The 23,366-nt window shown below is 40.2% G+C and overlaps 1 protein-coding gene across 2 annotated transcripts in view; it reads left to right on the top strand.

The window, feature by feature from the left end:
• The window catches only part of LOC126480786 (alpha-1,3-mannosyl-glycoprotein 4-beta-N-acetylglucosaminyltransferase A), an 802,672-nt gene that overhangs the window by 504,203 nt on the left and 275,103 nt on the right, over positions 1 to 23,366 (top strand). Inside the window, exon 3 of one of the 2 annotated variants that reach the window (XM_050104097.1) lies at positions 1,368 to 1,436. The exons of the other annotated variant lie outside the window; for it this stretch is intronic. Coding sequence (XP_049960054.1) covers positions 1,371 to 1,436 — 66 coding nt within the window. The 5' untranslated portion in view covers positions 1,368 to 1,370. The remainder of the gene's footprint in view (positions 1 to 1,367; positions 1,437 to 23,366) is intronic. 2 annotated transcript variants of the gene reach the window in all.

Below are 23,366 nucleotides of genomic sequence, written 5' to 3'. Positions count from 1 at the left end.
CTAGGCATTTTTAAGTTCCTAAATATGGCTGGTTACGCTACACGGAATTTTCCGTGATATTTACTGGCTAGAGTTTGATTATTAAATCAAATACGCTAGAAGTATCGCATTGCCATTAATTTGGTAAGGCAACCTGTACTTCAGAATTAGCACTGCAGTAAGGTAGTCGATATGTGGTGCTTTAAGGATTAACGTTCTTAATAATAAAAACCACAGGTTACACGTTTCAATTTTTCATAATGTTGAGCGTAACTGTTATGATGCTCTATACTTACGGCAGACAGGCAGGACTTTAGAAATAAAGTAGAAAGAACACAGAGCGTGGAAACAGGGCACCAACCATTCAAAATTTGCAGAACACCTTCGGCAAGAAAACCAACCGACCACGATAGATGAGGGCGTGAAAATAGCCACATCAGTAACAAGAAACATCTCCTAAACCTCCAAGAGAAAATCCAAATTCGAAAGGCAGCATAGAGAAGAAATACATCGTAAATGAGCAAACAAACATAAGCAACCAGACGCTGCTTAAACTAACAAAAAACTTTAAACAACCCCTCTTCCCCCTAGACACCGTATAATGACAAACTAGGCGATATCCCCATCCTAGGTCAACCACCACTGTCTCGTAGTAAAGTAATAATTTACGCGCGCGCGCGCGCGCGCGCGCGCGCACACAACCAATAACAGATGCTCCCACCCCTACAAAAAAAGACGAACGTATCAAGCAATAGCAAAACACACAAAATGGCGAAACGACTGATTCTTCATAACACAAAAACGTGAATATCTTTAGTGTAAAGTTCTAAAACTGACACAAATACGTGGAAGAACATGAAGAAAGACGTAAACAACGAAAAACAGTAAGTAACAATAAGAATTAATACCTTTTGTAGTAAGTAGTAAGCAAGCATGCGAACTGGGCAACTTTCACGCTCGTCGGTGACTGGCTACCGTTTTATGATCGTAGCTACAGAGGTGCGTCCCATCTCTGGTTATTCGAAAAATTTTACTAGAGTCCAAGCCATCTATCGTGCTCTGGCCTTATCAAGTTATTTTTCCACATGCCGCACGTCATGAAACTAGAATTTTAAACTGAACAGCTGTCAGTTCTATTATTTAAATAGTAAAACATTGCAGCAGTTACTATTCTTTTCTTTTTTCGTGCATATGACTGCGGGTTCCAGCAATCTCTTCCCATTGTGAAGTGCATCGTTGGTACTGTATGTGATGTCTGCGTATGTGGTGGTTTGGCGTTCATTTGTCTTACATGGCTTTACTGCGACCGGAAAGTCGGAAAATATAATTCTAGTGTTCTTTTACACAATAATTCTAGAGAACAGTAACTGTTGTGTGTTTACTTACAGGTGATGTGCCTCCTTCGTTGTGCAGAAATTCACACACGTGATAAACATCACTGTTTACGTGAAATCAAGGTAGGGTACAAAGATATTACGAGAATGTTGCTTCCCAGAGTGTTCGGATGCAGTCAGTGGTTTTCCGTTTCTCGCGAATTAAAGTATTTACATGAAGCTGTCATATCTATAACTCCACTGACTGCATAAATTATCAGTTACACTTAATTTTCTGTTCAATACAATTTTGTTTCATATATTGAGTACAATTTGTGAAGAAAGAGACTTACTCATATATTTCTCTACAATGGAGGCACAGCAACAGTAAGCAAGTACAAAAAATTACAATTCTCTAACGTTGGCGTGTATAAAAATTGCAAGAATTATATTTTCCAACTTTACGATTGCAGTAAAATTATAAAAAGTTTGCAGGGCACTCGGATTGGTTGCACTTGATAATGAGAGAAATTACTGAAACTCGTCGTGTTATGCACGAGAGAAAACCGTAATTGGTGCAGTGTTTTACTAGTCAAATAAATCACTGACAGATTCAAAAACAAATTTTTAGGCGACAATCAAGAATCATCCGATTTGCCACGTCTATATTTCTGAAACTAATATACATATATAATGAATTTTGTATTTTGATGAAGGGAAACTTTTTTCTCATACCATTCCAACTGTGTCCAATATGCCCACCTTAAGATGCACGGCATATGTCAATGCGGTGTTCAAATTGTTCCCTCACTGCAGCGAGCATGTCTCGAGTTACAGCTTCCACAGCTGCGATGTCTCAGTTCATTTATTGTTGTTGCTAACGAAGGCACACAAACAGTGTCTTTTTATAAACCCCCACAAGAAATAACCACATGCAGACAGGTCCGGTGACCTTGGAGGCCAGTAATGTCGTTGCTTGTCACCTTCACGAAGAGCTTGCGGTAGCTGAATTTTATATGGCTTCATGTGCAACCGTCGACGCAACACAAGCCATGAGGACATCGGGGGCAGGATGAGCTGTCGAGCTGCACGGTGAACGGATTCCTGCGGACTCCTTGTAAAACTGTCGGATGCGTTCGACGTCTGTGTCATACATTTGCGGACGACCCGGCGGTTTGTCTTTACACAAACGACCTGTTTCTCGGAATTGTTCTTGCCGTCGTCTAATGCTCTGTGCTGTAGTAGGATCCAGACCATACCTAGTACGAATGTCATGCTGGACAGTTATTACCTATCTACACTACGCAAAACGCTTTTTGTCGACCCGACACTATTTTTACTAGAACTGAAGTGGGCGCACAGTGCTGCTACCTAGCGGGAACCATACAAAACCCGAGTTTGCTCTTTCCAACAACACGTTGTTCGCGCACATGTCTCAATTAATATAATGGTTATGATTTTTTAAAAATCGGCAGATTGGTTTTTATTTTTTTATATACACTCTGTATTTCAGGAAATGAATAACAACTGTGCTGTATTGAACTGGTAAATTTATTCCTACCTGTCTCAGTTGTAAACGATCGTTCAGGGGAAACAGTAAGACTTTTAGATGTTGTGTAATACGTCACAGGTGGATGCCGCACTAGAGTTTAAGCTAAAACAAATATGAAACGCTCACAGCGGGTCAGTGTGGCTCACTCAACAAGGACTGACGCACACAGGCAGACGACCGACCGACCCACCCCTTAAGTGAGCCATTTACCTGCTGTGAGCATTTCATATTTGTTTTAACTTGACCTCTTAGTATTGCAGCCACCTGTGGAATGCTGTACAACGTGTAAAAGTCGTATTGTTTTCTCCTGGACGAATGTTTAGAACCGAAACCGGTAAGAATAAATATATGGAATCCAATATAGCAAAGTTGCTATGCATTTCTTGAAATATCGACAGTTACAGACTTTCTAACATGGAATAAGGTGACAGCATTGCCAACTTTATCGTTAATATAAATAAATATAGCGTTATTCAAAGCTAAGCTTTAAACTATAACCTAATCAAATGGCTGGAAAACGTGCGTCTTTGGCCTTTTATGGTTATATTTTACATACACTGAAACACGTATGTAACATAGCAGCGATGGCGAGGCATTGTAGCATCTGTGACCAGAGAGTATGCGCTTGACCGCGCGAGTGTTGCGAGCGGTTCTCAGTCAGTAGCAGTTAGTCAGTCGTTGCGAGTCTGTCGAGTAGTCGTTGCGAGTCTGTAGCTCTGTCTAGTTGAGAGCAGTACTCAGTCTGTAGTCGTCATGCAGAGCGGTCGGTCAGTAGTAGCAGCCCAGTGCGGTTGTGTGATGTAGGCGGTCGGCAACACTGGTCAAGATGAGGAATAAGGTATACTGTTAATTAATATAATCATTAGATAATGAAAAATTTTATTTATTGTAATTATTCTCCAACAAGTCTCCCAATAATAATTTTTTTATTTCAAAAGCATTTTCTCAAAAATTTAATTTTTTATTGAACTCAAGATTTCGTTGCACTTCCCATTTCATTCCACTTCTTTTGAAGAAAAACTCCACTAAAATCACAAAAAAAGAGAATATTATTATTTGCAATGCAGTTCCTCCAAGCGGTGCGCAACAACAAGAGCAGATATGTGACATCCATTTATTTTGAGGTAAGACTTTAATTCTGATTGTTTTACACAGGGCCAAAGACCGATATTTCGGTTTAATTGAATTTTCTTGTCACTGAATGGACTTTAATTTTTTGAAGGATTTATATTTGAGTTAGATTGCGAATTTCACGTTTTGGTTGCCATTGTCAACACATTTTTGTGGGCGAGGTTACACTTGGCGACACCCAGTCCAGGATCGTATTTCGTTGAGAGTCTTTTGAGCAACAGTCAGATATCTGCTCTTATTTGCTTGGATATAATTAGGATTTGGCGCTACGCTTTTATTAACTTGTGACTTTCTTTCTACAGGTCAACGGCAACTCGTTGCTCTGTTGTATTTGTGTGTTGCTTTTGCATTGTGCTCATTTGTTTTGTGAATAATTGTGACTATTGCAAAAATGCCGCGAAAGACTGTGAATAGTGTATCGCGAGGTATTATGAACGAAATTACCGACTTAAACAGCGTGACCGATAGTAATTGTGACAATCCTGCGTTCACTAACAATCAGTGCATTCCAACCACTAGTGATGACTTTTACCCTCATAATGAACAAACGAACTCAATTGTCTCGTCTGTTAATTTGACGACAATTGATGACGCAGAACGCTATATTGTAATGAGCGCTGCCCAGCCTAACACACCCGGTTTGAAAAATTCTCGTGACGAACAGACAAATTTGTCTAATGAAAGTGGTCAGTGTACCGAAAATACGACGGACTCGAGTGAGAAACGTTTTTGTAAATTACAGAATGACCAAATGGTCACGCAAAACAAGACAATTTCAGATACACCATCAAACAGTACTGAGAATAAAGTAGGTAATGTTACTTTGGATCAATTTAGGGCAATAATGCTACAGTTTAGGAACGAACTTATTGAAGATTTCAAACAGCAGAAGGAAATGATGATTAATTATTTCAAACAACTAAATGAAAGTGTCGACAACCATTACAAACAACCTAGCGAAACAATTAATGAAAGTTTCAAACTGACGAACGAAAAACAAGACAACCTTAACGAACGGAGCAGACAAGTTAGTGAAGAGAATACAGCTATTACCGTGCAATGCCAGGACGTTAAAGAACAATTACGTGAGGATACTGAGGCTTGTGCTAAAAACAGTAATAAAGAAGTTGGCACTGTTGCACAAGAATTAAATAGCACACGTGTAGGCACAACAGAATCGCATAAAGACAACATTAATGCAGTCACTGAACAATGTTCAGCAAACGCAACACTGATACACGAAATTAATGCAGTCAATAAACGATGCCCTAAAAACGAAGTACAGATTCGCGACGAAATTAATTTAGAGTCAGTGGAAGTTTCACACACTCCGAATACGGAAGCTGGCGAGAAATTTGCACGACAGATCAACCAAATCGACAAAAGTGTTACAGTAACAGAGTTGAAAACTATTTCAGTCACCAATACGTCACAGAATCCGCCACGTTGCGAGCATTTGTCTGACTCACGCAGCGTGTATAATGTGAACAATTTACAGAGACTACGCGACTTAAAATCCGAAAAGCCACGCGACTTAAAATCTGAAAAGCTACGCAACTTGAAGTCCGAAATCACACAGACAAACAGACTTTCACACAAACCTGAACGTATTATCAAACTAAGTGACGAGAACGTAGATTTCGAGCAATTTGCATTTGTAAGAAAATCTAAGGAATTTAATAATGACAGCGTACAGGTACACGCTTTGCACTGTATACGACAATTTATCTTTGTACATTCACCGCTATTACCTGTAATGCAGAAACTAGCTTTGAACCTGATGCAACAATTTGCTATTGTATTTTCATCAGTATTACCTATTATGCAGAAACTGGAATTAGCAAGAATACAGCGATTTACTTTTGGAATTTTACCGCTATTGCCTGTAACGCAAAAGCTAAAATTTATTTGCAGTGCGTAAAAGACCTCAGGGGATTCATTACGCTTTAATGAATATGTGCCGTAGCGAGCATAGGGCCCCGAGCTGTAGTAGTGCTATTTCATCTTTAGTTTTCTGCACTGCTGCCTTCTCTTCTACTATCCTTTATATCTATCCAAACTGCTCTTTAACTATTGCTCTACCTAGAATTAAGAAAAATGACTAAAGAAAACCCGATAAGACAAATTTTTACCGAATGTGACAATTTCCATTAGGCACTCCAGAATCACGAGAATTTTAATAACAGATAAAATCGTAATCATCAGTATGTGTAAAATTATCAGCAATAGGAACCATATTTTTGTAACAATAGATGTTTTTCACCACAATAGCATGAAAGTCAACCGCTTAGCATACCTAACCAACAATGCAGTCTACAAGGTCAACCAAACTTTAATGTTTCGCCGCGTGCACGTATAGTCCCAGCCCCAACAAATAGTAACGCATGGCAGCAAAGAAATAACTACGTACAGACAACACACCATTTCAATTCCTATCGCAATGCGCCGTATAGAAATTACTATCATGACAGACGTAAAAATAACGAGCACAATTTTCAGCGTACATTTAATAACAGTCGATCTTATGAGCAGCAAGAACATCAACAACAACATATAATCATGAATGAAACAGACAATAGGTGTCATCCATAGCGTAACACGTCAGTAAGAAATAACAGAAAAGTTCATATAGTGGATATGCCACAACATTCTCCCGTAAATAATAACACATACGATAGATTTTAACCAGATACAGCACAGATTGCATATTACAGTAACGTAAGCAATAATTTTGACACGCAGAATCTTCTTCACGAAAATGTTATTAATCTTGACGACATCCGACACACGTTTGCATTAAGGACAGAATTACGACGTATGTAGACGATATTCTTATTGCAGAAGCTAACTGGTCTGAACACAATATGATTCTTGAACAACTGTTGCAAACTTTTCATGCACAAGGACTTACAGTTAATCTTAGTAAATCGCACTTTGGCAAAACTTCTATAAAATTTCTTGGACACGTAATTTCAGCAAAAGGCATTGCACCTGATCCGGAAAAACTTCAAGCTCTACGTGACATTAGTGTTCCTACGACGAAGAAGCAATTACGCAGTTTTTTGGGCTTAATTAACTTTTTTCGTAAATTTATTCACCATTCTGCTTTAGACACACCCAGATTATGCCAATTAACAGGTAAAAACAGTATTTGGTCATGGGATAAGCAAGCACACTCTGAATTTATGAACCTGAAACATGCTCTGTTGAATGCTCCACTTTTATCGCACCCAGATCTTACTAGAAATTTTTCCATTGCCACTGACAGTTCCAACACCGCTTTGGGCGTACATATTTTCCAGGAAATTGAAGAAGATGGTTCAATAGTAATTAAAAACATCGCATTTGCAAGCCGCATTCTGTCACCCGCTGAACGAAATTATTCCGTTACAGAATTAGAAACATTATGTGTTGTATGGGCTTTCACGAGATTTAGGCACTTTCTTTATGGCAGACATACCACCGTCTACACAGACCACAGAGCAATACAATTTTTGCTTTCAGCTAAATTTACTCACGACAGATTAAGCAGATGGAAACTTTATTTGCAAGAATTTAATTTTACGATTGTTCACATTCCCGGCACACAAAATGTTATAGCAGACGCACTATCGCGTTCTCTCGGCAACAATCAGCAAGACGTAGCAACCAACTTCTGTAAAACAAATTTCAGTGTCATGTACATTCAGCAAGTCGCATTTGAAAACTTTATTTCATCGTCACTACAGGACATAGCGCAAGAGCAAAATAAGGACAATGTGTGGAAAGAAATTAAACACCTTTGGCAAGATAGGAAAAATGTTACGATTAGAAACCATTACACTGTACGCAATGACATTCTGTTTCGCCGCTCTCATCCTGACAGCAACAATTGGTTATTATGCATTCCTGACGAACTGGTTAACAAACTAATTTGGTACACTCATTTAAGTTACGCACATTACGGAGCACGAAAATGTTTTCTTATACTGAGACAGAACTGTTATTTTACCAACATGGAGAAACGTATACGACGAGTTTTAGCGTCTTGTAAAATTTGCCAGAAAGCTAAATCAGACACCACTTCACATATTCCTCCGTTGTATCCCATTATACCTGTTAAATTAAGACACATGGCCGCAGTAGATATTTTTGGTCCGATTCCCAGAACTAACAGAGTTTTTTGCTACATATTTGTCGCTGTTGAGCTCACTTCAAAATTTGTTACTTTCACTCCATTACGCAAAGCTACTGCTAAAACTGTTTCGAAAGCATTTGTAAAACATTTTCTATCTCATGTAGGGCATGTAATGAAAGTAATTTCTGACAATGGATCTCAATTTCGTAGTAGCATATGGACACGCATGTTACGAGCCAGAAACATTTCTCCGATCTATATATCCAAGTACCACGCTTCTTCGAATCCTTGTGAAAGATTAATGAAGGAAATTGGTAAACTGTGTAGAATATACTGCCACAAAAGACATATTGATTGGGATACACACATATTCTCATTCCAAGATGTAATTAATTCCATTCCAAATGAATCCACTATGCTATCTCCGTCTGTTATACTGAAAAACGTTGAACCACCGAACAAAATTAAAGAATTAATAGAATTTCCCAAAAGTCGTCGCCTACGACACCACGAAATAATTGACATTGCGCTGAACATCATCAAACGTGCCGCAGAGCGCCGGAGAAGACAGCAAAAACAGGTTTGTACACGCCGCGTCTTTCACGTTGGACAGAAGATACTAGTACGTACACACTATTTATCCAGCAAATTAAAAGGTAAGTGCAGTAAATTTGAACTTCTATACACAGGTCCATATCGGATTCGCAGCATCCCTCACCCCAATGTTGTACACGTCGAAACTTTGAGAACCAGAAAATCGAAAGGCAATCACCATATATCAAACATTAAACCGTTTATTGAGTGAAACCACTGTATGATTCAACACACTATGATGCCATTTACTAATGCAATTATTTCACGTGACTAATTACTGATGATTATCGTATTTTTTCTTGGCAAGTGCCCGGCAAGGTAAGGTTAGCAGGTCGCTCTTCTTGTCGTTACACATCAGACCGTGCATATTTTTCCAGATGAATTTACACATTTACGACTATTTCTGCAATTATATTTATGTGACTACTTATTGATGATTATCGTATTTTTTCTTGGCAAGTGCCCGGCAAGGTAAGGTTAGCAGGTCGCTCTTCTTGTCGTTACACATCAGACCGTGCACATTTTCCATTTTTTTGTGTATATGACTGTACTCCAGTTTTGTTTGTATGCACTATGAAATAGTTAAGATATAACACACACCAGTCGACTTTGACATTTTTTTTGCCTTATGACATCTCAACATCGTGACTGTTTCACATTTTTTTTGCTGCTGCATTGTATTATTCTGTGTATATTTTTGTTTTTGAACACTGTCAATGTTTTTAACATATTACGTTTTCTGTCATGCTATGCTGTATGGTTAATTATGTTACCATAAACCAGTCATTATCTAGTGGGTATATGATTTAAATGCAGGACATTAATCTTTGTTCATCAGTTTCAGAAAGGAATGATGATTCTAAGAAATAAATTTAACATAAATGGGAATTTCACCTACGGAATAAACGAAAGGAGATGCAATAACTTTATGAGGAAGAGTAAATGGATCAGGATTAACAGGCATTAACAAGAATATACTATACTCATCGAAGAATAGCAGTCTTAACTAATTTTTTCTTTCAGAATACAAGGTGGTTGATGCAGGCTGTCAGAGAGAACTACACATCTTAGTTTTAGTGATGAAATATGCTAGAGATAAGGAATAGTTATGTAACGAGTAATGAAGTGATTTTTTGCAGATGATAATGAATACTGATGAATAATGATGAAGGATATGCTGTTATGAATAATGAAGTTTTTCTTTACAGGTGATGATGATAATGAAGTTATGATAATATGGATAATGAAGTGATGGATAATGAAGTTTTTTCTTTACAGATGAGGATAATGTTGAAGTTATGTATTTATGCTACGTAGTTATTTAAGTATTTGTTGCAGTTTGCTTTGACAGCAGGTGTTACATTGCATAGTAGGATGACAGAAAGTTTTGGAAAGGACAGCTATGGAACACATTTTATACACATTTCACTACCTGTTAATTCGAAGTTCACTACTTTTCAGCATAGTGTGCGTTTCCTCTTTCCGGTCAATAATCCATTTTGTATTTTTTTCAGGAGAAGCTTTTCATGATACTTGCTAAACCTGTTACTTATTATACCTGTTCTAGTACTTGCATTTTTATATTTTTACCCATTTGTGTCTATCGTTTATAAATGTGATCACATGTACTGCCTTGTTACGTAATCTTGCTACAGCTGACTCATGACGAATGACGTTACCTATCCTCATTTGCAGCAATAGGTCAAAAGCAAAAAGTATTATGCCTCAGCAATTAATTATCGATCCCAACGCAATGCATTGCTAACAAAAAAAAAATGTATTACCAGTCCCACATAATGTCACTAGTTTATGATAATTCTGAATAATACTGATCAACTCTGAATAGCATGTCACTTGAGTAATGACCTCTTAATGAGACTATATTCAAAATAATGCTTTGTCACTAGCTAATAACTGCCACTGTTTATTGTAATGATACTACTTATAATGCTTGTGATTACTAATGATTTGACTGTAATTAACTGATTTTAATAATGACTTTGTAATGATCTGAATACTACTGAAGGAGGAACACTGTTTATTGTAATGAGTACTTGTAATGCCCATAATTATTAATGCTATGACTGTAATTAACTGATTTTTAATAATGACTTCGTAATAACCTGAATAATACTGAATGATTCTATTCAATACTTGCTGGCCACTGAGTGCCAATAATTGTCACTTGAAGAATTGTGATTAATTATGCCATTGATTAGCTCTTGTTTCCAATGTTGATACTTTGTAACCAGAAAAGAATGTGACTGTTTAATAATGCTTTGTAATTAGAAGAAGGCTAATGATTCTTAATAGATTGGAATGACAAATGATTAATTAACTGTAATTAGGATGTTTTGTAATTAGAAGGCTAATGAATCTTAATTACTATTTAATAATGCTTTGTAATTAGGAGAAGGGTAATAATTCTTACTACGTTGGAATGACACATAATTAATTAACTATGGTACTGTTTAATAATGCTTTGTAATTAGAATACTAATGATTCTTACTATATTAGAATGACAAATGATTAATTAACGACAAATGATTAATTAATTAACTGCAATTAGACAAATGATTAATTAACGACAAATGATTAACTGGAATTAAACAAATGATTAATTAACTGTAATTAGACAAATGATTAATTAACGACAAATGATTAATTAACTGTAATTAGGAAAAGGCTAATGATTATTGGAATGACAAATGATTAATTAACTGTAATTAGGAGAAGGTTAATGATTCTTAATTATACTCTGTAAATGAAAAGAATGCGATTATTTCATAATGCTTTGTAACCAGGAAAAGAAGGCTACTGATTCTATGTAAAACAATCAATGAACATTTTTCTGTAATACTACATACTTGGTACAGAAATGTTCAATAACTGGGCTATGACTGCCACAAACTACTAATTAAGTCTGTAATTGTCAATATTATGTGACTTGATGTCCTTCACCTTATGAGCTAACTACCCTGAATTACTGCAATGTCCATTTGTCCTGTTTATCCTAGTGATCATGGAGCACTATCTTTGGTTTTGCACTAATTCTACGTTGGTGTGCCTTGTAAGAGTGTGGTGTTGACACGACATGCTGTCCACCACCATGAGCGATGAAGACATTATTATGGTCCCACTGTTTGGTGTACGTAATGTACTGCCAAAATGAAAACATGGAACATTACTACGACAGTTCAGTGTCTTTGCTACACTGATAAATTCTGATGGGAAAAGATCTTCAAGTTGTGTCACTTGGTGTTGTACTTCTGTGGAAAGATATGGACTTTCAGAGCAGCTGTGTGCAATCTAAAGTGCTACAACCATGATGCAATCCTTCCCTTTCTTATCCTGATTCTTGTCACATAAAGAAAAAATTTTTTGGTAACATCATTTATGTTCATAGGTTATACATTTTTCGATTCGCTGAACTCCAATGCGAGTACACTTATGTCACTTGTCAACATAATATTTTTTGCCAGTCTGTTTATTTGTTCTGAATATGCTAAAGAATTTTTTCAGTGCCTGTGCACTTTATTATCTGTCAAAAAAATTTGTATATACATTTTTCTGATTTGCTACTATGTTTTGTACTCACATTTTGTCTTTGTCTGATATATTTTGTACTTAGTGCGTATGCACAACATATACTTTATGTACTACATCTAATTATTCTTGCCAGTCTGTTTATTTGTTCTGAATATGCTAACGAATTTTTTCAGTGCCTGTGCACTTTATCTGTCAAATAATTTGTATATACTTTTCTGATTTGCTACTATGTTTTGTACTCACATTTTGTCTTTGTCTGATATATTTTGTACTTAGTGCGTGTGCACAACATATACTTTATGTACTACATCTAATTATTCTTGCCAGTCTGTTTATTTGTTCTGAATATGCTAAAGAATTTTTTCAGTGCCTGTGCACTTTATCTGTCAAATAATTTGTATATACTTTTCTGATTTGCTACTATGTTTTGTACTCACATTTTGTCTTTGTCTGATATATTTTGTACTTAGTGCGTGTGCACAACATTTAAATACTCTGTAAGTTATAGAATTTTGTTAATTAAAGAAAAATTTTGCCGCGCTTGGCAAGTCCAAATGACTCACCATCGCTGCCAAATTTTTGCCCCCCCAGTGGAGGGTTATGAAACACGTATGTAACATAGCAGCGATGGCGAGGCATTGTAGCATCTGTGACCAGAGAGTATGCGCTTGACCGCGCGAGTGGTTCTCAGTCAGTAGCAGTTAGTCAGTCGTTGCGAGTCTGTCGAGTAGTCGTTGCGAGTCTGTAGCTCTGTCTAGTTGAGAGCAGTACTCAGTCTGTAGTCGTCATGCAGAGCGGTCGGTCAGTAGTAGCAGCCCAGTGCGGTTGTGTGATGTAGGCGGTCGGCAACACTGGTCAAGATGAGGAATAAGGTATACTGTTAATTAATATAATCATTAGATAATGAAAAATTTTATTTATTGTAATTATTCTCCAACAAGTCTCCCAATAATAATTTTTTTATTTCAAAAGCATTTTCTCAAAAATTTAATTTTTTATTGAACTCAAGATTTCGTTGCACTTCCCATTTCATTCCACTTCTTTTGAAGAAAAACTCCACTAAAATCACAAAAAAAGAGAATATTATTATTTGCAATGCAGTTCCTCCAAGCGGTGCGCAACAACAAGAGCAGATATGTGACATCCATTTATTTTGAGGTAAGACTTTAATTCTGATTGTTTTACACAGGGCCAAAGACCGATATTTCGGTTTAATTGAATTTTTTTGTCACTGAATGGACTTTAATTTTTTGAAGGATTTATATTTGAGTCAGATTGCGAATTTCACATTTTTTGTTGCCATTGTCAGTACATTTCATTGTGGGCAGGTTACGCATAGAGCCATGTCCATCAGCATTTCTAATTAGTATCGTCCTTTTTTCTTTTAAAATTTTTGTAGGGAGATTACAACACTAAAATAAATGCTGCTCTTCACCTGAACAGTAAACGCAGTTACGAAAAGTTATTAACTTTATCAGTTGATTCGTTTACTTTGTAGCCGTGTGGCGCGCTGTTAAGGTAGGGTTATAAAAGCTGGCTCTCTCCTTCCGCTCGCGGTTAAAATTAAAAGGGTCATGTTGTAAGCACTGGTGGGTAGCCCAATATAAAATTACTTTGTAGTTAACGCCATCTTTGCATACTCAGCCTTCTGGCTTCACTCTGACTGCACACATACAATAGTAGTCACGGGGCGGAAGTGAAATTAAAGTGGGTGTGAGTTGCTTTACGTTTTCGGCAAGCTTTTGAGCACGTTAGTTGCTCTATTGTGCGGCTGTGGTTCGGGATCCTCTTCAAAGAGATTTCCTTGTGGAGATCATTTGCTGCAGTAATAATGCATGTTACGGCTATATGGTTCACAGTTCTCTCTGGAGCTACCTTCGAGAAACAGCAAGGTACCGACGTAATCGCTAAGCATCGAAATTCTACCTGTAGTACTGTTGGCTATAGTATGGTCTAGAAAATAGTAAATAACTGTTAGCAGGGAAACAGCAAAAGGGATCCATCATGACCAGTATGCAGCTTCCGTAGAGAAACTCAGCACTTACCTGCAAACAATTTTCGCAATCGATCCAAGATAGCCGCGCGGGATTAGCTGAGCGGTCTAAGACGCTGCAGTCATACACTGTGCGGCTGGTCCCGGCGGAGGTTCGAGTCCTCCCTCGGGCATGGATGTGTGTGTGTTTGTCCTTAGGATAATTTAGGTTAAGTAGTGTGTAAGCTTAGGGACTGATGACCCTAGCAGCTAAGTCCCATAAGATCTCTCACACATTTTTGACAAAGAGCAAGATCATTGAGACAGCTGATCTGTTAGTATTTCAAATGACAGCTGTTTTCCAGCATAACAATGAAATATATAGGTGAGCATGTACTGTTCAGGAATAACTGTGGATGAAAGTGTTCAATTTATTATTTATTTTTAAGGTCACGATGAGGTAAGCGGTAGTAAACATTCATACCAATAAAGCAGGAGAAAAACGTTTACATGGAAGTTCTAGCGGTTATAGGTACATCGCTGCAACTTAAAGGGTTAAAGCAGTCTACTATCGCTTTACTAACTTGAATATCATATAGTGAATAATGAATGTGGACAGAACTGTAACTTCGGCATTTTTCACCGGCAAAGATGCAATTGACAGTGGACTGGTAAATCTCTCTCGACCTCGCCGAGCAATAGGACGTTAGTATAATGGTTCAGATTTCCTCTCCCATAATGCAATATTATTCACAAGGTGTCGTAATCTCAACATGAATCCTGAACTCTACAGTCTCCGGCGAGTGAGGGAATTCAGTTTTTTTTGTGTATAAATGAAATCTGTGATCTAATGTAGCCCGTATAGAGGAGCAGAGCAGTGGATTGCAGATCTACAGACATCCAGCATAGAAGTGGAGGCAGTCATACAGCCTGCAGTCATATTCCACCTTGCTGCGGATTACAAGCTCGTACAGCTGTAAGAGCATCGCAAGATTTCCTCCGGGGTCAAGGCAAGCTAAATCATTAAGATCTCAATCATCTTGAGAAGCCGGCCGTGGTGGCCGAGCGGTTCTAGGCGCTTCAGTCCGGAACCGCGCGACTGCTACGGTCGCAGGTTCGGATCCTGCCTTGGGTATGGATGTGTGTGATGTCCTTAGGTTGGTTAGGTTTAAGTAGTTCTAAGTTCTAGGGGACTGATGACCTCAGATGTTAAGTCCCATAGTGCTCAGAGCCATTTGAACCATTTTGAGAATTGTGCATCAGTCTGTACTATGAAAGTCGTGATTCAAGCTACAAACCCAAAATCGCTTAATATGTGGAGACATTGACATGCTATGGTGGTTCGTATTTTGCAACGAGATTATATCGGAGGCTATTTTGAGCATGTCCAGTGCACTTCTCCTAGATACTACTAATATTCCTACCACCCTCTGACGCTCTCACTACCTCACTGTACCTTTCTGTAAACAGCTAATAACTCTGCTCCCGAACTTTCTAACATAGATAACGAAATATTCTGCATGCTGCAGGAAACCGACAGGATAACAACTTACAAAAGTCGGCAAAGGGTCTTATAGGATTTCCTTTTGCTATATCCCTGTAAAGTGTTTTGGTAACAGTTCATCAACCGTGTATTCTCATACAGCCCTATGGGACAGGCAGTGATAGCATCAGTTATCCATGTTGACTGGTTTGCCAGTGCTTCATAATCACTTTCGAAGGATAGGAAATTCAACGTCTCCACAGACATCTTAGACATTCAAGAAAGGTGTGAATGAGCAGAAATTCAGACAGGTACATTTACACATCTGTTAAAAACGTGTTAAGAAAATCAGACGTACTGAAATATTTACAGGTGTCGAATTATCTGTTTAGTTTCATAAATCATTCAGATCTGTACGTCATCGTATTACACACTACAGGTTATAGGCATGGGGCAAAAGGAGCTCACAAACTGGTTAGGCTTTGGAAAGATAGCCTTCATTGTTCGATTACAAATAGGTTTTGATTTATGTCTAAAAGCACCAACAGAAGATTAATTTCCTCTTTGCTAGGAAGAACACAGTGATGCAGCTTGTAATGGTATCTAATTAAGAGTACCTTCGGTAGGCAGCCAAATAGCCGATTCTCAAATGTTGGTCGTCTTGTGAAGTAGAGATAGGATCATTCTGGGACTGGAAATGCCGCAGTTCATTGCAAATTCATGGGACGCAAGTTGAAGGTACTAAATCCAAAAATGACACTGCATGTCCTCTAGTTGTGTGGACTATGATGTCCTCTGTAGGTTCTTCAAAATATGAAAGTTTTTTTCCAGAACACCTGTGACTAAATACTCGTCCTAATTCACCTACAAAACTTCAGGCAGGCTTTCTCAGTTGCTTCTCATAGCACCTTCCAGACGATTCTGCGACGATCTCGGACGAAGATTTCTGACTTCGCTAAAGAACGATGAATTGTAACCCCTCCCCCTCTCTCTCCTTCCCCCTCTGCTTCCCAGTAAACCATGCGAACATTATAAAGAGAAAGCAGCTAACACGGGTAGCATAGAAAATGTGGCCTGCATATGGCTTTCAGTTGTGAGAAATATCTCCTTAGGCTCAACGATAAAATACACTCCTGGAAATGGAAAAAAGAACACATTGACACCGGTGTGTCAGACCCACCATACTTGCTCCGGACACTGCGAGAGGGCTGTACAAGCAATGATCACACGGACGGCACAGCGGACACACCAGGAACCGCGGTGTTGGCCGTCGAATGGCGCTAGCTGCGCAGCATTTGTGCACCGCTGCCGTCAGTGTCAGCCAGTTTGCCGTGGCATACGGAGCTCCATCGCAGTCTTTAACACTGGTAGCATGCCGCGACAGCGTGGACGTGAACCGTATGTGCAGTTGACGGACTTTGAGCGAGGGCGTATAGTGGGCATGCGGGAGGCCGGGTGGACGTACCGCCGAATTGCTCAACACGTGGGGCGTGAGGTCTCCACAGTACATCGATGTTGTCGCCAGTGGTCGGCGGAAGGTGCACGTGCCCGTCGACATGGGACCGGACCGCAGCGACGCACGCATGCACGCCAAGACCGTAGGATCCTACGCAGTGCCGTAGGGGACCGCACCGCCACTTCCCAGCAAATTAGGGACACTGTTGCTCCTGGGGTATCGGCGAGGACCATTCGCAACTGTCTCCATGAAGCTGGGCTACGGTCCCGCACACCGTTAGGCCGTCTTCCGCTCACGCCCCAACATCGTGCAGCCCGCCTCCAGTGGTGTCGCGGCAGGCGTGAATGGAGGGACGAATGGAGACGTGTCGTCTTCAGCGATGAGAGTCGCTTCTGCCTTGGTGCCAATGATGGTCGTATGCGTGTTTGGCGCCGTGCAGGTGAGCGCCAAAATCAGGACTGCATACGACCGAGGCACACAGGGCCAACACCCGGCATCATGGTGTGGGGAGCGATCTCCTACACTGGCCGTACACCACTGGTGATCGTCGAGGGGACACTGAATAGTGCACGGTACATCCAAACCGTCATCGAACCCATCGTTCTACCATTCCTAGACCGGCAAGGGAACTTGCTGTTCCAACAGGACAATGCACGTCCGCATGTATCCCGTGCCACCCAACGTGCTCTAGAAGGTGTAAGTCAACTACCCTGGCCAGCAAGATCTCCGGATCTGTCCCCCATTGAGCATGTTTGGGACTGGATGAAGCGTCGTCTCACGCGGTCTGCACGTCCAGCACGAGCTCTGGTCCAACTGAGGCGCCAGGTGGAAATGGCATGGCAAGCCGTTCCACAGGACTACATCCAGCATCTCTACGATCGTCTCCATGGGAGAATAGCAGCCTGCATTGCTGCGAAAGGTGGATATACACTGTACTAGTGCCGACATTGTGCATGCTCTGTTGTCTGTGTCTATGTGCCTGTGCTTCTGTCAGTGTGATCATGTGATGTATCTGACCCCAGGAATGTGTCAATCAAGTTTCCCCTTCCTGGGACAATGAATTCACGGTGTTCTTATTTCAATTTCCAGGAGTGTATATGCTGTAGTCGGAGAGAGAGTATATGTGATCAGAGAGTCATACTAATCACAGATATCATTCTTTCTCGGAGATAAGAGTGTGTACTTCGTAAGGTTCGAAAATAAATATTTCTTAAAGGAAATAACGCCTACGTAGTACTAGGAGCAGGCTGAAAGCAGAAGTGAATAGCAGCGAAATCTTAAATTCAAATTTGAATATATATATCCTGCACGCCAGTGGTGGCGGTTTATTTATTGCTGTAAGGAAATTGATTGTATCTAGTGAGGTCATTACTGATTCTGAATGCGAAATAAGGATGTTTGTAAGCAGCAAAGGTGGGCCAAACAAGGTAATCGAATGCTTTTATAGATCCGTCCCAGGAGGTGTAGTCGGAGAAAGCTTCAAGGAAAAGGAGATTCTCGCAGACACTATTTTCAACGTGCTGTTTCAGAGGGTAATAGATTTGCCAGGCATAGAGCGGGAAAGTTACGTCATGTAAACTGTTTCTAGTGGCAGGAATGAGACTGGAATTGTCGTGAACAAGTTTCCTGAAAAGTTCCATCAGAAGTTGAACAAACTATCATAAACACTAATCGGTGACCGAAAGTCCGCTGCAGCATAAGTGACTGCAGGTGATAAGAGTAATGTTAGGGTTTGGAGGACAATATTTCTTCTTAAAAGTGCGCCAGCAACATACCTGTACCGCAGATTATCTGAGCAGTCAGCATAAAGTATCTGTAGACGAAAAATTTGCAGTGGAAGGGAATAAAATGCAGTAGTAGTGTACAATACGCTGAAGACATGAATGCGCAGCTGAAAGTAGGGGGGGGGGGGGGGGGGAGACGCGGAAGCTCCTTTGTGGTTCAATAGCCGTGTGTTTCAATGTCTGTGAAGAGAACTTCATTACAGAGCGTTGTAGACAAACAAAATCTAAATAAAGCTACAGTGAGCATAAGGAGAGAAGTGGGAGAACCGTTCAACAAATTCGAAAGCGAAATTTTGCCATACGATCTGATGTTAAGTAGTAAGATATGTTAGTCGCACGTATTCAGTAAATAGGTCAAAATAACCTAGTCGTTAACTGATATTGCTCGCACCGAAACTGAGCATAATATAGGTCGCAGGCGCAGCTCATTCCTGTTGTTTTCCGAGAGATGCCCATAATGACAGGTCTGTGTCGCAGCAGTTTCGGAATAATGGAACATGTTTTATACTCGCGTATTTTGATCTTGTTGGAGAACGAAAATGCATGGCAATCAACGTGGATTCCGCAAACGAAGATCTTGTGAAACTCGAGTAACTATGTTCGTCTGAGATGCAGAGGAACCTAGAAATTCGTTCCCAGGTTGATGTTCTATTCATGGACTTCACATTGTAACCACTTCCAAAATCCTGAATAACCATCTTTTGGTGCGCTGACCGCTGCGAGACGTGCAGGAAGAGTCAATCAGATTCTGGAAGACATCGACCGCGCTTTAATACCGCTAACGTAGGAATTGTACGCGCCTTCATTTTCATAAACAAACGTGTGGATTGCAATCTGGATACAGCTGACTGTTACCACTGGAGAACACTGTAGTCGAAAAAGGTTCCGCGGACACTCTCTCTCTCTCTCTCTCTCTCTCTCTCTCTCTCTCTCTCTCTCTCTCTCTCTCTCTGCGTGACTGGTTTTTCCCGTGCGCGTCAACGTCAGCTGCCTTGTGTGAGGACGTCTCAAAACGAACCGGGTCGTCCTTGAGCACCGCCACTCCCAGGATTCAATACCAACCCACTTTTTTGAGGCCGGAAGCAGACCAGAGTGCGGACGATTGGAAGCCATAAGACTTAAGAGAGCAGCCACCTCAGTTTCTGTGCCAACTTCTCTTCAGACCTCCGGTTGCAGTGCGAAGATTCCAACGCGTACACACTGGCCACCTTGAAACAGAGTAGTGTTCGCCTAATTTCATTACCTGGAGCCTAAGGTAGCAACGTGCGTTGTGTGTAGACATTACCATTTACAAACTCATGAAATAGTTACAATTGAAAGAAAACAGCCCTCGGTCACCATTTTTAACGAATTAACCGGGTTTCAACACTGCTGGGAGTCTTCCTCAGAATTTAAATCAAAAAATGGTCTACAACATGGTCACAGAATTATGACTAAAAACATATGATAGAGTATAAGTACAGTCCTTTTGCAACCTGTAACCGCGTAAGTAACGAGCAGCCCTTAGTGGCTCGCTATCAGAATTTATCTTAAATATCTTTGTCACTAATGCCCTTTTGGCATATTTATTATGTTATAAATGACATATAAGTACTGCCAGTCTTTCACGATGATTCTGTACTTATATTCTGTATCATATGATTTTAGTCATTATTCTGTGACCATGTTATAGGCCATTCTTTGATTTAAATTCTGAGGAAGACATTCCTAGCAGTGTTGAAACCCGGTTAATTCGTTAAAAATAGTGACCGAGGGCTGTTTTCTTTAAATTGTAACTATTCGCGGTCTCTGAACGTGCAGCCATGTACAAAATTTCATGAAATAGTACAAGCATTAGGTAATAATATATCGCCAGTTCATACTTTCCGTGCTTGTTCCAAGGCGTTTGATGGTGTAAATCATGATACTCGCGTAGGAAAACTTAGGTTTTATGAAACTGATGACTTCACACATCGCTGGTTTGAATCACACTCAAACAAATGCAAAAAGTTGTGCTGAATAACTAAAATTATGTCAGAAATGTAGAAAATTTTAGTGACTGGGGAAAAATCACAAAGGGAATCCCTAAGGGTTCAATTTTGTGTCCACTCCTATTCCTTATAACAGGGTCGTCACATAAGACGTAACATATCTTCATTTCGTGAACGATTTCACACAACGAAACGCGGTTTTTAGCAAATGTTTGAGCGTCGACGGGCGCGTATTTTTTTGTTCGGTTAATGTTCATAGTCCTCGTATGAACGGAGATATCGAAGCAAGTATGTTTTCTAAATGGAACATTGTACTTTTATAACTGCATTAGATAGTTCTGGAGAAGACAATTACAGTGATATAGTGTTTGTTAATATTGACACTGAAACCTGTCATAAAAAATTCGATAAATGTCCTAGAAACGGCATTTGCGGTGCAAACACTGTCAAGCAGGCGCCTCGGACCAGGCTGCGTAGTTGGATACCGTAAGGTGGGCCTGCACTGCGGGTATTTCCCCTTGAACCAACTTACGACCTAGATGCAGGTTCACCTACGAATGTTCTATATGGTAATACAACGTAGGCTAGAATCTAGCGTATCACAAAGGGCTTAGGAAAACTGTTTCACATCTGTGTATTTTCCCAGATTTACGTGAGCTGAAATAGTGAAATAAAGGTCTTGTACGCTGCAAAAAGCAACTGCTGTACTAAATATGTAAACGTTAGAAGGAAGATTTGATCCATCTTTACCTGTACGTGGCTGTGTGCTTCTTAGAGGTATAATGCATGTTGCCAGACAACTCTACCTACACTGCGCCATTTGACAACAAATTTTGTCCTGCTCAGAGTCCAGGAAAGTTATCATTTAGTATTTGTGTCGCAACACGGTACGGGTGAGCTGGACAACCGTCGTGTTGCAGCCACATACACTGTCGAATTGTAGAAGAACCGGCAGGAAGTGTGCTTACGAATGTCCATTCAGAATGCCTGAGATGAAGTAGGGTCCCACAATGTAATTACCTATGATGCCGCCCCCATACGTTTACCCTCCACGACCGTTGATTTTGCACCTAACGAAGCCAGTGTGGATTTTCGGCTGCCCCGTAGTGCGTGTTATGCAAATTTACATTGGCTTAGTTAGTAAACGTTGCTTCATCGGTGAAGAGCACACATTGGGAAAAGGTAGGGTCATTTCTGTTCCTGAAGGGCAAACCGACAAAATTCTGTATGACGTTCGGAATCACGCTCGTGGAGTGCCGGATGTAGTAACCGATGATAGGGGTGGAAATTCTGCGAATGCGAATGACATTGGTCTGTCTGATCCCGCATTCCTTGGCAATATGTCTCGCACTGCTGTACGGATTCATTAGCGTCGTTGCCAGAATAACTTCATGTTCTGTCAGTCTTCTTTCTTGTCCTCTTCTTGACGTTCAGGCAGCCTGTCCGCATTAGCGTCTTAATACGAGAGCTATTCAGAAAGTAGGCAACGTTTTGGCATTAAAAAAAAGTAACTACAAGAAATACATTTTATTATACAGGGTGAGTCGCGTAAGACGTAACACCCCCATTATTCCTGGGGCGATTGCACGTATCGGCATGCGGTTTTCGGCGAATCATAGCCGACTATGGGGCACATACGTTGGTACATGCACAATAATCACAACGTTTATATTGACAGATAATGAGGCAAGTACATGAAATGAAGGCTTTCACGACCGGATGGTACTGTTGTTAATTCTTCCGGGTTATATGGCCGTGGTCCATGGAATTCGTCTATTCCTAACGTTTCGTCCAATACTACGTTGGACATCCTCAGAGGTATGGCTGGTTCTGCTGAGTCCTGAGTCAGCAGGACCAGCCATACCTCTGAGGATGTCCAACGTAGTATTGGACGAAACGTTAGAAATAGACGAATTCCATGGACCACGGCCATACAACCCGAAAGAATTATCAACAGGCAAGTACATGTTTTTTAAATGGGACGCTATATTTTTTACCATCATTCGATCGCTCTGGAAAAGACGCATATAGTGATGTAACGCATGTTGCTATTGTGATTCAAACATCGCTCAAAAGACTCTGGGGAATATTGTACGATTGAAGGTCGAGACGGTCGGAAGCGGCTGCAGACCGCAAACACGCCTCGCGCGACCCCGGGCCGAGTTGCCGTGCTCTATGCAGCACGCGCGGCCTACGCTAAGTAGGTAAATCCTCATCCGCCCTCTTTTAAGCAAAGTGTGAATCACAATAACAACATGCGTTACATCACTGTATGCGTCTTTCCCAGAGCGTTAGAATGATGGTAAAATACGTATAGCGTCCCATTTAAAAAACATGTACTTGCCTCAGCTCGGTCAATATAAACGTTGATTGTTGTGCATGTACCAACGTATGTGGCCCATAGTCCGCTATGATTCGCCGAAAACCGCATGCCGATACGTGCAATTGTTCCGTCTTACGCGACT

Source organism: Schistocerca serialis, chromosome 5 (assembly GCF_023864345.2).
Source record: "Schistocerca serialis cubense isolate TAMUIC-IGC-003099 chromosome 5, iqSchSeri2.2, whole genome shotgun sequence".
Classification (NCBI taxonomy): domain Eukaryota; kingdom Metazoa; phylum Arthropoda; class Insecta; order Orthoptera; family Acrididae; genus Schistocerca; species Schistocerca serialis.
Note: the sequence above shows the minus strand (reverse complement) of the source record. Positions and strands in the feature narration are given on the sequence as shown.